Genomic DNA, 12,291 nt, shown 5'->3' with positions numbered 1-12,291 from the left:
CGTTCGGTTTTGGCCTTAGCTTTCAACGGCCACTATTGTGCTACCACACTGATAACAATGTGCTATTTTAATGTAAGAAATAAATGACAAAAACGTTTCCATTTGTTATCATCATTCCACTTGCTGATAGATTGGAAAACAGTGGGGGTTATGGGGGGGCGGGGGAGGGGGGTATGGGCAGTCTGGTCTCTTCCTTAGTTATAGAATACATTGCAATTTAAGTTAAAATACTGTGATTTTTGTTGAAACAAAGATCGAATACAAAAATCCCACAATGGAATGGTAATACAGTTTTGTTTAAAAAAACTTGGCATTTCACTGCAACAAAATGGCAAAAAGCAACTGAACAGCCACTCCAGTTCTGAGAAGATTTCTCTTTTATTCCAAGACCATTTACATTTGTGAGTAGAGAACTTGCAGTCTAATATGTAGTTCTGTTGGAGTCCATAATAATTTTGGTAAGGGTAGGTGAGACCATCTGCACTGCTGCAATGCTAAAATCAGTCCAATGCTTTTGATCACACTGTAACGGCCCAGAAATTTCAAGTTGGTCTGACTCTCTTCGTATCCAATGGAGAAACAATGCATTAGAACAGACCATGAGAAATCCATTCCTGGTTAACAGCTCTGTCACCCTATGACACACAATGTAACTGTGAAACAGTGTAGTGCAATGTCTAAGAGACACAATCTCTGAATTAGACAAAGTCAAGGCAAATTTCAGTCCTATGGTTAATGGACTTAATTTTGTTAATTTCACAATATTATGTGCAGTATAGCTGCAATAATTAGTAAAAAAAGACTACCTACCGTGTAAGTAAGGAATAAAGCATTTTCTTTATGTTGTTATTCAGAGACAAGAACAACCCACATTAATATTAGGTTAAAGTATAGTTCCAGGTTGTGCACAATTTTACACAGAATTGTAAAGGTTTTGAAACATTACTGAAACCAAAATCAGACCACCAAATCAGTTCAAAGATTCATTATTCAGTAAATAGATTAAAATTATGCTAGTATACACAATGCTTAAAATAGCAGGGGACCAATTCACTTTGGCGTAAAACACAAATACAACAGAAATCAACATTCTATAATATTGTATAAAACTCTCAATATAATTATTTGCATTGTTTTAACATAATAAAATATATCTTTTAAGTCATTTAATTTACTTCTTTGCTACATTTACACTGAATAACCTAAATCTATGCAATGCATGTCAGCGTGGGTTGAGCCACTTTGGAGTGGAGGATCTTTCCTGGATCAAATCTCCATTCACACTGCTGCTGTCCCCGGATCCCTCATTCCCTGAAATCAAAAAGATACACTGGGTCAATGAATTTCATCTTTTTTTTTTTTACACCAAGCAGATACCTTCAAAATATCATATATTGAAAATCTCTGCAGAGTATGTCTCAGCATAGTTAAATATATGGTTCTTGAGATTGAAACCAGAGACTCATGTCCCCTACAGTGGACAACAATGCATTTCTGGGTCTTAGGAGGCTTTGACAAAGGAAGATTGAACCAATCAGAATTTTAAATATAATTTAGCATCACAATGGCCATTTTAAGCAAGCGTCACTTCGCTTACCTGCAAGGGGCTGAGTCTTTCGATTGCTGGCCTGCATGGATGCCATCTTTGCAAGGAATTTGAAGGAGAGACAGGCCCCAGTTATCCTGTCACAGATGCCACCGGCCTTGCAGTTGCAGGTTTTGCGGCATTCAACCCCATAGGTTCCGAACAGGCAATCTGTTAGTTTGAAGAGGCAGGGAAACAAGTTTACAGAATTACTCCAAGTAGGAAACTACTGGGAAGCATAATCATGACCCATTTCCAAAATGCTTGATTGTTTATTTCCTCGGATAGTCATCCTGAAGCAGTTGCATTTTGAGATGCATCCAGAAAGACAGCTGGTCTCAAGATTCCTTTAAAAAAATGCATGTATGGCCATTTGCATGAAGGAACTGGTGTAATTGCAAAATCATACAAAATGAACAGATGGTGAGTAGATGGCAAAACTGTGTTTTACTGTTATAGCTAATCTGCAGTAAGCATGGAGCTGTCAGTACATTCAGACATTATTTCTTATTTTAATATTTAGAAAATCCTAATGAAGTTAACATTAAGTCAGGGGGCTTATCAGTCCAAAAGTGGATGTCAGCGTGTGTCAACAGTTATATAAACTTGCAGGATGTAAGTTTCTCATCTTAGTCATTTTGAAACTGGTGAATTTTCTACATAGCACTGTTCATATCAAACAGAAATATTGTAACATTTTCCTCCTATTTTGGTCAATTTTTTAAATGACAAATTTTAAGTGTTCGCACACTTGGAGAAATGTCACCTTGATGGCACTTTATTTCAGATTTTTTAGGGAATATAGAGAATTTACGAGCATTCATTATATATTTATTTAAATGACAATAAGATACAAACCGAATTACGTTATTACATTTGTAAAGGCGTCAAGCCGTGTCAACATTAAACTACCCCTTGTTCAAATTTAAGTGCGCAAACACGGAACGTTTACGTGCGTGTAAATAAATAAATAAATAAATAAATAAATAAATAAATAAATCCCCTGGAGCGATATCAACTTATCTGCCAGTTTAATCAAGAAAAATGAATAAGTAAAATTGTGTTCTGCAGATTTACATTATTAAGGTTATTTTAGCAAGTAATGTAACTTATCGTGCCTGTAGCCTAGCTCCTGATACACACATATCTAGGGTTAATAAAATCGTAAGAGGATGTAAGAGTGCAAATGTGTAGGTGACAAACGCATACTTTCGGGATAGCAGCTCATACTGAATACTGCACAGTAGCATAAAATAAAATAATTATGTGTAATTTATATATGTAGTTAATATTGACGCACGGCTTATATTTTATATTTTTCGTATTGTTCGTATTTTCAGGCACACGAAAAATCATTGCCAAATCATGCATCTATTTGCGCACTGCAGGTGAGTCGCGGTGAAGTGTAGCAGTACCCACCTTTGCAAATGCCGTACTCGTCCCCGTAGTCGTCCTCATCTTTGTAGAACTCGCAGAACAGTCCTGGTCCACACTTCACGCCGTGCATTCCTGAGACAGTACGGTAACAATGCTCTCCTCTGCCCGCAGCACAGACCTGACAGCAACCGCAGTCATCCAGAACCGTCCGTGTGCACCTTTGAGTTCCGCCGCACAAATCCACATTACAGCGCTCCGGGCAATTCACCGCATACTTGGCACTCGTCCCCCAGCCTTCTACCTCTCGCAGCACCAACACAAAAAATACGGTGAAAAGGAAAATATGCATGATAAAGTGAATGTTTAATCTCAGTTTAATTGTTCGTCTAGAAGCTGTTACACGGAGGAGCAGACGACGTCAACTTGGATGGTCTGAATTAGTACATCAGGTTACATGGTTTTCAGTTTTAAACAAGTTTGTTGTGCACATGGTTTGCCCTCGTCAATTTCCTCAATCCGGTGTTGATGTCCAGTTGCCAGCCTGTCCGCCTTGTTTTAGAAATCCGGCATGGAAGTGGGATTAGCGTTGAACTGTCATCCAGGAATTGAAATTCGTAAAACCTGATGTCATCGGTTATGTATAGGTTGTTTGTGTGGTTGCTGCAAGATTGCCCTCTTGACCCTTAGTTCCTGGTTCCTCACTTGACCTTTGTGTGGAGATCAAATTCCACAATACACTAATGTGGAAATTAATTAGGGTTTTTGAAAAATTTGTAATGTAAAAGTTTGCTTTGAGAATCTCCCGGGATATTAATTGATACATTTGATTATTGCTGAGCACAATGAAACCTGGTAAGTATTATTATAGTTATATCACTTTGCTGATTCTGATTACCCATAACATCTGATGAAAATTAGCACAACTGTCAATTAGCAGATATTTTCCCTGAAATTAATTTATGGTACAAAAAAATGTCAAGGTCAGTGAGAATATGAGCAATCAACATGTAATGTGCACTATATTTTAATACAAGCATTGTGAAATAAGTTAACTCACAGAGGTGTTGTGCCTGAAATGTTTTTTTTTAAATGTTAGCAATGTACCAGAGTACTGCTTCACAAGACCTGCTAGAGCTGCAGAGTATAGACAATAGGTTTTAAAATCCATCTCTATATTGCATAGACCTAAAATGACAGGTGCCATACATAAACAGTAGTACAAAAACATTAGAGTTGTATTTTATATTGCTCACTTCCTGTCTTAAAATGAAGTAAATGCTAATATCATTCAAATGAATGAGCATTATAAGTACCACTATGATTTTATAATTAAGAATTTTTTCTTCTCCCAAGTTGCTCTTGTAGGTTATCCCACTAACGGAACGGAGATGCCAGCTGCACTCATGCAAGGAGCACAGCAGCTGAGGAACAAACACCCTTATGACAGACAAGTTCATGAGCCATGCCTACAGGCCAAGCAGCAATGCAGCATCTGATACTCTGAGTGTCTGGAACGTCACTGGCAAGCCTGCACTGATGCTGTTATGTTATAGCAGGGAGCTGTGCCAGAATCTGTACACTTCTCAAGTGATTTCTAATGCCAGTCTATCTGTGGCTGTCCTCTCCAAATTCATGCCAAGGGCTCATCAAATGCCATGCGTAAACAGCAAACTGGCAGAAGTTTACCAATTTATTTTCACTGGAAGAAACACAGCAGAGTTTTTGTTTGGTTGAAGGACCAGAGGAAAGTCGAACCACATGGAGCAGGCTGAGAATCAAAATTTTAATTCTGCTGCAATATCAGCAGTACAGCAGCAGATGGAGGGTTTAGAACGTCGTTATTACTGTTTTGGCATGTTCTAAATTCACTTAAAAGTGTGCATTTTGGTTTAAATCAAGAGTAGGTGTGTTTACCATATGTAATTGCTGTGAAGCCATTGGTGCCACCACCGGTTAGGTATGTACCACTGGATAGGATATGGTTAATGCCACCGGCCAAACAATACAATAACATTGTATTGATAATGTTGATAATGTTAACTCTATTTTACTGTATGTGACAGCAGCATGGCCTCCACAAGACCCCAGAAAAACAGTGTACATCTCTGGCTTCTTGTGTGCCCCAGACTCAGTATTTAGACACTGTGGTTTTCTGTGGTATTCCTCTTGTAAGAATCGGCAACCTGGAGATGCCCTGCATGACCTGAAACACAGACATAATCACGCCTACCATACACACTTCAACTTATGAATCATGGGTCATTTAGCCAAAGCGCACTATAAAACAGCTAAAGAATGACCTCTAGTGATCACAAGGGGAAGTGAAATTTTGTCCTCTCTCTAATGTGCTCAAGGATATGTGAAGATTAGGACAGCAAACAAACAAATAAATGAAGTAGTACCAAGTGGTAGTACCTAGGAAGTATTTTCTAAAATTATTATTATTGAAATTTTACAGTTACTCTGCAGTATGTTGCAGAATTCCTTTCTATATTTTGATGCAATAGACACCCGCTTTAAAGTTTAAATCTGAGTGTCTGTAGATAGCTGTATGTGAAGGACAGGACACACTTAGTGAGCATTCATGCAAGCTTTTAAAATACATTTTCACTTACCGACTGTCCCATATATTCTACTAAGAAGCTAACACATTCTTTTCTCAAATACACTGTTCTTTGCATCTCCTTTGTAATCGGCCTAGGGATCACTATCTTATACCAGTAGCCTTTAACCCCATTTCCATTCCACCACCAAAGACAAAGCCTCTGAATGAAGATATGGAAGTAGATGTGTATCTTCATTCAGAGGTTACATTGCAGTAGATGAATGAAGAGGAAATGTACTGTGATATAATATTGCCCAACATCTAAATCAAACAAATAAACAGCCAAAAAATAATACCTGTGGAGCTTGACCATTTCTGACCTGAGAGAAAATTTGACTGTAAATTCCTGAAAATCTGCTGCCAACAAAGGATTGTTGGCCCTGCTTTGCTGAGGAAGGAGACACTTAACATTCTGCACTAAGAAAGGCATTGTCAAGTGAAGGGCCCGTCGGACGGAGTCCATCGGTCACTGTGACAGCTCATGCTATCCATCCATATCACATTTTTTAATTTTCTGAAGGAGCACTCCCCAGACTCACTTTTCCCTTTTTTCTCCTTTTGTATAAGAGTATAAGACACACCGCAAATATCTATGCAAATAAAATGTTAAGAATAAGCAATTCACGTTTTAAATACATTTGACAATATAATCTTCTGATATCACCCGGATGCATTATTTATTTTATTATTCATAATTCAATTTAATTATTTTAACCCACTTCAAACAATTGACACACAGTAATGATAGTTTATAGAGATGATTATTTACCTAGTGAGGAAAAATATTTATGACAGAATACACCACACTATCTCCCTGATTTTAGGTTGTATGTACCATCCAGAGTTTCAAGTTCATTTTGAAGTTAATTGTACTTTCCAAACTCTCCTTTCGTTATTAATCACAATTTCATGAATGAATAAAAGAATTGCTTGAAATAATTTAGCCTCAGGTTACAAGCAAGTTAGCAATTTATCATGACCAAATTATCATTGGTAATCAGACAAATAACGACACCGCAACACGCCAAATTTAACGACTTTTTTGGACTTGCAAGTGCACGTCTTGGGTTATTTAACTGTCCGGGACTATTTTATAACGTCTGTCCTTCAAAGATACGTGCAATGCTCTACATTTTCAGCTCGGTGCGGTGCTTAATAAAGACAGCCTAGGCTACTACCAAAAGCTGACTCTGAATCAGAATTTGATACTAACATACAGTGGTTGAGGATATGGATTAGAGGTGGGAAAGCTGATTCTGAATCAGCTCATGAGGGCAGAAAGTTCGCTGTGCGCTGTCCTTTGTCGGCCTCAACGCCGTGACGTTTCTATAAGCGTTCGTACGCACAATGCGTGATGGGCTGTGCTGTTTTTCATAGCAACAACTGTAGAGTTGAATACCGCTACTGAATACAACTGCAGTTTACCGACTTGTTATAACTACCGTACATAAATCCTCTTTTTAACCGTAATAGCATTAAATGGCAAAGCGTCGTGTTTACTTAAAATAATATTTCCCACAGTGCCATTTGGGAACTATTAGCAACTAGGTAGCTTGCTAGCTACCTGAAGTACAGTTTGGCAGGGGCAGTGACTAGCAGTGTTAGCTAACTAGCTAACCAGCTAGCACTATTGAGGCTGGGTGTGAATGAAGCAGAAAAGAGAGGTAAGGAGTTCTCTTGCGCGCTAGTAACATTGGCTGCACCGCGGTTAATGTAATGACCCGTAGTGTTGTCAGCATGTATGGTTATTATTGGTGTGCTCCGTTATTTTACACTGACGTACAGATACTGACACCTTTCCCAGAAAGGTAATCGGCTAGCCAGTTAGCTAACAATTTATTTATTCCACACATTAGCTAGCTTAGCTAACTATCACACTGGCGCCGGCTGAGCAATTCAAAGAGCGCTACCTAGCCAACCTAGCTATTTAATTTCAAAATATTTGTGAATAACGTAATCAGAATAATCTGCAACCAGTCGATATTTCTGCTCGCAGGCGGACAATGAGCTAACAACAGCTAGCTTTAGAGCGATGGTAGCTAATTTAGTTGTACAAAATCTCACTAAACCTGTCAAAATATGATTGTTTTCAAGCTATGTTAAAGCAAACATCCACATCTAGTCGGTAGCCAGTGCAGCATGTTATGTGTAGCAGGTAGCCAATTTCGCTTCATTGCATTTACTTTTATGCATGTTTCTGAAGATATTTTGCAAGGTGAAGCTAGTTACACACACAGCTACTCCTATAGTCTTAAAATATTACTGACGATTGATTGGTATTTTCTGCGTCTGCTTTCCTGAATGGCTGGATTTGTACTGATTTCTGCTAGTCTTAAAGTCATGTATCAACCTGCATATGTAGCCAGTTGATACAACGAAGGGAGATTTTGAAATATTTTTTTTTTATTATATTTTTAAAATATATTTATATTTTTTAGAAATGAAGGTAATAATAATAAACTATTAAGACTCGTTGTTGTATTAGTATATATATATATATATATATATATATATATATATATAAAATGGGTTTTGTACTCTACGCAGAATGAATAAGATCCCACTGTATAGAGTATGTAAATATCCAGCTGTATAAATGGATTTTATGTAAAGGTATGTATATTGCTCAGGATATGGGCGTATGCTAAATGCCGGAATGTAAACGATAAGACATTTGTCATTTAGACTGTCGGTTGAGCTGTTGCGGGGTCCTGTCTGATGATCAGCCAAGGTTGGGTCCCTTCAGGGTTAGCACATCTCAGTCTGGGATTGGACAGTGCTGTACTGTGCCGCCACCCATGCTGAGCTATTTTTGGGGAAAGGTGCAAGTTGAGTGGAAACAGGTGAATTTCACTTAAAGCCAGCGTGTCATTATTTAAAAAAATATGCAACTCTGACCAGAATACATTAATCTGTATAATTTATGTTATTGTGAACAGGCCTACATCTCAATTCCATCACAATTCATTTTCTGCTTGTGTATTTCAGATTATGGTATATTTCCCATTAGCTTTCCTGTTTTGTAATAATTTCACTTTTGTGAGCATCTGGACTGATGCCTTTCCTTACTGCCTCAGCCCTTATGATCAGTGGTATAAGCAGTAATGATGTTTTTTGACTAATGTACTTTGTTCTTTTAGTTATAATCAAAAATAAGACTATCACAGAAATTTTCAGAAACAAAGCAAAACACACCCTGAAATTGAAGCCATTGAAATATGCTAATTCAGTTGTGTGGTACTGTAAGTTGTTTATTTGGAACCAAGATAATTTCATTTGAAAATCTGTTTATATAAGTAAGATTTGTTTCTGACAATATAGCTAATGTACTTACCTAATATGTTCCAGTGTCAAAAAATGTTTTTCAGGAGTTTTGAATGGTTAATTGTTTCAGTGCCAGATTAAGTCAACACTTTAACATCTATGGTAAATGATTTACTGTAAGAAGCCCATTTATATATGAACTGTCTGAATTTTGGCCTGTTCGTCAGTGAATCTAATTGATCCATTTTCATGCTGGTGTACTGGTAATTTTCCACCCTTTCGGTGTCCTGAAGTGAATTCTTGCATTATTGTTGATTTTTGGAATTTACACACAGTCCTCCTTGGATCTTGAGAAGGAAATATTACAGATTTTTTCAAGACAAAAAACCCCCAATTTTTAATCTGGAATAAAGACATTTCAGTCATATAAAATTATTTTTTCCTTTGATCTTTTTTTGCTTATCCCACCGCTTCTTAATGCTAGGGCTATTGGTTGTTCAGCTTAAAGTTGAAGAAAGATGCAGAGGAATGGTTGTAGTGCAGAGCCATTTTGGCTCAAACAGTGTGGTGTTGTAGACATTTCCATAAGCAGTTGTTTTGAAAACATCACTATTGCAAAGATCACATTTGTGACAGAGCATCTGTCATCAACATTCCTTTTAAAAGCTTGTAAGCCTGGTTTTTTTGCTTCAACCTTTTTTCAGCATTACAGTTTTGCTGGGATTTTTCTTGAAGAAGACACATCTGCTATTTTGTTTTTAGCATAATCATTATGATTTAGGCTATAATATGATTTATATGATTTTATTTTTCCACTTTAATTTTAATGTACAGAATTAATAGACAACTAAAAGATCCATCCCATAACATTGGCTGCCAAGACACCTGTATATGTAAATGTAGTTGTGATGTTGAATGAAATGATAAGATAAGGTTATAAAGTGCTGTATTCCCTTTAAAGAGTCTGGATTTCCTCAGTTTCTTATAGTAATGTGGGCCAAAACGATAATTTACTCTTCTTAGTATTTGAAATTATTATTAGAAACATGTAACCTAAGCTGCACTTATATTTATTCTTGCATATTATAAATAATCACAGCAGCATGACAGGTCTAGTTCATGGTCTAGTGACACACACTGTAATGCTGACACTGACTGTAACATTGACATTTTGGCCTGAAAACTTGTTCTTATATTAATGCGTATTAATGTACTGCCTTTTAACTGTGACACCATCTGTCACAAGCAACGTGTCTGGTTGTTCAGTTTGAGGGCATACTCACTAGATGTCCTAGCCCTTAGCTGCGACACTAAGAAGCTTCTCGTTATTTTTATACTGAGGAAACCGTATAGTTGGTGTAATAAATTCCTTCGGTGCGTGCTGGGCCGTCAGTTGCTGAAGCGCTTTTAGACAGCGTTTCCCCATAGGCCAGGCGGAGTCCACTCTTCTGCTGGGTCATGGTTCCGCATAGCAGAGTTGTCCTTTAGAAGGACGGTGAGTGGCGTCGCCTCACATTTGATCCAGAGCGTTCAGGTCTTTTGGTGAAGTACTGTTCACTTCACCCGGCTCTCTATGGAACCATCGTACATTGATCCCAGCGGTGGATTCAGAATGGATTCAGTGTTTCTGAAAGAAGTTTGTTTATAATGAATCGCCTGATTGTTCAGTAATGGATGCTTCTTCCGTTCAATCAGCATGTGGTTGAAGCTTATGATATACATGTAAAAGTAGGTGACAAGCAGTGCTTAATCCTGCAGGTGTGCAGTCTTATCTCAGTTAGGCACACAGGGGTCCCCAGATGTGCGCAGAGCTGGATGAATGTGTATAATGCTGTATTGAAGCTAAATTCCACTGATTTCAGTTTTCTTGTTACTTAGTTCTCTTGTTGTCATGATCAGCCTCTCGATTCATTTCTCAGTTTGTCTTCATTGCTTAAAAAGTATAAGTAACTGAAAGGAAATTCAGCTATGTTCATGCAAATAAAATGACATGCAATCAAGTCATTTTTAATAGTATCAATTATATATTGTTATATATACAACTATATTATGAAAAATTTTAATATCAATTATGTTTCAGGTTCTTCTCTTTTTTGTCTTCATCATAGGCTTTTGTTGTGATGCCCCATAGTCTGGAGCTTTTGTAATGTGTCAATTTTGTGTAATGTGTTGAATGATTCATTCTCTAAAGTTGGGCTGCACAGCTGTGGTTCTCAAATCTGATCATGGGAATTGAATAGAATTTTTCTGGAATAGCTTAATTAGCTGAGATTGCACACTTGCTCTGACTCTGTAAGTTGTAGGCATAATGTGTGCTCAAGCTTATTACTATTTTCATTTGTGTGCATGCCAGGATGCTGTAATTGTACCTTGGTTTAACACCTTACATTGTGTAGCTTGTGTTTCTGGTGATTATGAGCAAGAACAGTTAGGCTACTATTGAAGTCTTCTTACAAGCAGATAGTGGGTATCAAACAGAATTGAAAATGTGCCGATTCCTTTGCAGTGCTAGTTTTCATGAGCTGTGAGGGACCATGAACAGGAAAAGAAAAATAACTGTCCAATAATAATAATTTGAAATGCTAACAGACATACCATATTCTGTAAACTGGTAGTTTAATTTATAACTAGAACAAACATCAGCCACATGGAATGAATACATTGCTATAATATAAACGTTGTATAGAAGTGGAAGAACTTATTTTTTAATCAGATCACAATTTTTCTTGATTTTCAGTTCCATCTTGATGTGGTACCTGCGTTTATGTTTCACCGCAAGTGTTCTCCACAATTAGCCTACCTGTAATGGCACCATTTTATTTTGTACTGATGAACCCATCATATTTACTCTGATATCGTATAATTATTCAGGTGCCTGTAATAATAGCCAAACAATGGCTGTAATCGGAGTGCGTTCGCAGGCACACGCGTGGGGCCGAGTGCAGAAGCCGTATTCATCATTCCCCGTGCGTGTGATCTCGGCTATCGATTGGGCAGGGCACTGATAAGCAGGTGTTCTCCCCAGAGGCACATGATGTCAGCCACCGCTGCTCATCACACCACAGTTTACCATCACTAACACGCGTCATTCGTCATGTGCACGTGTGAATCAGCACTCCTTTTCATTCTGCCACGGTGATGATGATTATTGTTACCTATTATAACCAAGAATTTTGTTCTGAATTAAGTGATTTTTTCGTGACAATTTTTTGGTAGGTACTGTGTGTCACCATCAGTCATTGCAGCTTATTCACTTTTTTTTTCCTGGTGACTCCACATTCAGTAGCCTACTTCTCAGTGCATTTTCTATCATGAACATTTGATGGTGCGTTTGGAATGGACATATATTCATGAAAAATTGTTTATTGTAACAAGCTGTGTATATTATATATATATAATATATTGCTGTGTATATTTTTGCTCTGTTCACTACAGGAATTTATTGACTACATTTGTGTGT

The 12,291-nt window shown here is 37.5% G+C and overlaps 2 protein-coding genes across 9 annotated transcripts in view; one reads left to right on the top strand and one right to left on the bottom strand.

Moving 5' to 3' along the window:
- Positions 1 to 359: 359 nt before the first annotated feature.
- Positions 360 to 3,547, bottom strand: esm1 (endothelial cell-specific molecule 1). Its single transcript, XM_035390307.1, has 3 exons — positions 3,005 to 3,547; positions 1,598 to 1,756; positions 360 to 1,311 (listed from the first exon to the last, which is right to left on the bottom strand). Exons 1-3 carry the CDS (start codon positions 3,309 to 3,311, stop codon positions 1,223 to 1,225), a joined length of 555 nt encoding a protein of 184 aa, XP_035246198.1. The 5' UTR covers positions 3,312 to 3,547; the 3' UTR covers positions 360 to 1,222.
- Positions 3,548 to 6,914: 3,367 nt separating this feature from the next.
- LOC118212180 (probable E3 ubiquitin-protein ligase HERC1) overlaps positions 6,915 to 12,291 on the top strand; it is a 65,860-nt gene continuing 60,483 nt past the window's right edge. For all 8 annotated transcript variants that reach the window (XM_035389829.1, XM_035389830.1, XM_035389833.1 and 5 more), the window contains exon 1: positions 6,915 to 7,231. The gene's annotated coding sequence lies outside the window, so the exon portion shown is untranslated. The remainder of the gene's footprint in view (positions 7,232 to 12,291) is intronic.

Source organism: Anguilla anguilla, chromosome 14 (genome assembly GCF_013347855.1).
Source record: "Anguilla anguilla isolate fAngAng1 chromosome 14, fAngAng1.pri, whole genome shotgun sequence".
Classification (NCBI taxonomy): Eukaryota; Metazoa; Chordata; class Actinopteri; order Anguilliformes; family Anguillidae; genus Anguilla; species Anguilla anguilla.
This window is presented reverse-complemented; position numbering and strand designations above follow the sequence as displayed.

Bases quoted from the DNA above. Each gene is read 5' to 3' on its own strand.
- esm1 (XM_035390307.1), bottom strand. From the start codon at position 3,311: ATGCATATTTTCCTTTTCACCGTATTTTTTGTGTTGGTGCTGCGAGAG. The intron at 1,757-3,004 runs GTGGGTACTGCT...TCAAACTAACAG, and splicing joins CGAGTACGGCATTTGCAAAG to ATTGCCTGTTCGGAACCTAT. The intron at 1,312-1,597 runs GTAAGCGAAGTG...TTTTGATTTCAG, and splicing joins AAAGACTCAGCCCCTTGCAG to GGAATGAGGGATCCGGGGAC.